General features: G+C 44.5%; 1 protein-coding gene across 8 annotated transcripts in view; it reads left to right on the top strand.

The window, feature by feature from the left end:
* The window catches only part of TRIO (trio Rho guanine nucleotide exchange factor), a 322,427-nt gene that overhangs the window by 212,483 nt on the left and 108,483 nt on the right, over positions 1-1,461 (top strand). For all 8 annotated transcript variants that reach the window (XM_019646200.1, XM_019646201.1, XM_019646198.1 and 5 more), the window contains exons 22-23: positions 1,049-1,243; positions 1,340-1,455. In XM_019646200.1, coding sequence (XP_019501745.1) covers positions 1,049-1,243; positions 1,340-1,455 — 311 coding nt within the window. The remainder of the gene's footprint in view (positions 1-1,048; positions 1,244-1,339; positions 1,456-1,461) is intronic.

The following is a 1,461-nucleotide window of genomic DNA, read 5'->3' as shown; positions in this document are numbered from 1 at the left end:
TTGCCTGGTGAGTTCTGGTTCCAAACTTTTATTGTACAAACTAGGATAATTTATCCAGGTTTTGAACTCTGACCTTCCTTTGGGGATTTTTAAAGTCAACTTCCTGGTTAAAGCTTATCTGAGCAAAGCAGGTTCCACAGCAGAAGAGTAACTGGACTCATTTGAAATGCTGGTGGGACTATTGAAGGAAGCCCCACAGTGAGAATAAATGAAATGGGTGTGACCGAAGATCTGTTGAAAAATCTGTTGAGTGAAGTTACTTCCATATATATAGAACCAACGTTTTGTGGTTATCCTTGACTTTATAAAAAGTAAGAATGTTGTGCCTATCTTAATAAAAGGTCTTTTCTATGTATCTATAAAATGAAGTAACCCTTTTTTTTTAAAGAGTTGTAAAACGGAACAAAATTTAAGATACCTTTGAGGAGATAATTTCCTGACTAGTGACTTTCCCTCCATATCTCCTGCGAGTTAAAAAGACATGAAGCCGTGACGTGAGGACCTCCTCTGGGGATTTTGTCAAGTCTCTGCTGTGGGGAGAGGCGCGCGTGCTTCAGGAACAACTGAGCCCCAGATGGCTGCTGCCCTGAACGAGCTTTCTGTCTCGCTGGGCGCACAGAATAAACGAGCATAAAGCAGGGAGCGTCTGTGTGACCAGCACGTACCTTCAAGGGGCATCAGAGAACTGCAGGGGGGGCGTCCTGACTGAACACTGAGTGACGGACCTACAGATTTGTACTGAGCCTCTACAGACGAAGACGTCGTTGAAAGGAAGTCTAGGGTTTTGTTTTGTTTTTTTATTCGAGGTCCTAAAAAATGCCCTTCATTGTTGGAAAGCTGAGGAAAGACAGCTAGTCTAGGATCAGGGCAGTGAACAGGGTGGATTTGGAGCTTTAGTCGGTGTTTCTAACCCCCTCAGTTTTTTTTCAGTTCAGAGCTGAGTTGTAGGCAAGTTGCCACTGTTTCTGGTTTCTGGCAGTTGAGTTCATTTGCTTCACAATAGTTTCCTGTTTTGTTTTGTTTTGTTTTGTTTTGTTTTGTTTTGCAGCAAACCAAAGAGAGAGTGAAGCTATTGATACAGCTGGCTGATGGCTTTTGTGAAAAGGGGCATGCCCATGCGGCAGAGATAAAAAAATGTGTCACTGCAGTGGATAAGAGGTACAGAGATTTCTCTCTGCGTATGGAGAAGTACAGGACCTCTTTGGAGAAAGCCCTTGGGATTTCTTCAGATTCCAACAAATCGGTAAATTGCTTTGTCGAACTGAGTAAGCCACCGTGCTCTTCCCGCGTCCTGTTTGCCAGTTCAGTTCACTGCACTTCGTGACTCTCTTCTCCACAGAGTAAAAGTCTTCAGCTGGATATCATCCCAGCCAGCATCCCGGGCTCCGAGGTGAAGCTGCGCGATGCTGCCCACGAGCTTAATGAGGAAAAACGGAAATCTGCCCGCAGGAAAGAGTAAGC

This window comes from Hipposideros armiger, unplaced genomic scaffold (genome assembly GCF_001890085.2).
Source record: "Hipposideros armiger isolate ML-2016 unplaced genomic scaffold, ASM189008v1 scaffold_98, whole genome shotgun sequence".
Classification (NCBI taxonomy): domain Eukaryota; kingdom Metazoa; phylum Chordata; class Mammalia; order Chiroptera; family Hipposideridae; genus Hipposideros; species Hipposideros armiger.
The sequence above is the reverse complement of the archived record's forward strand: the minus strand, read 5'-3'. Positions and strand labels throughout refer to the sequence as shown.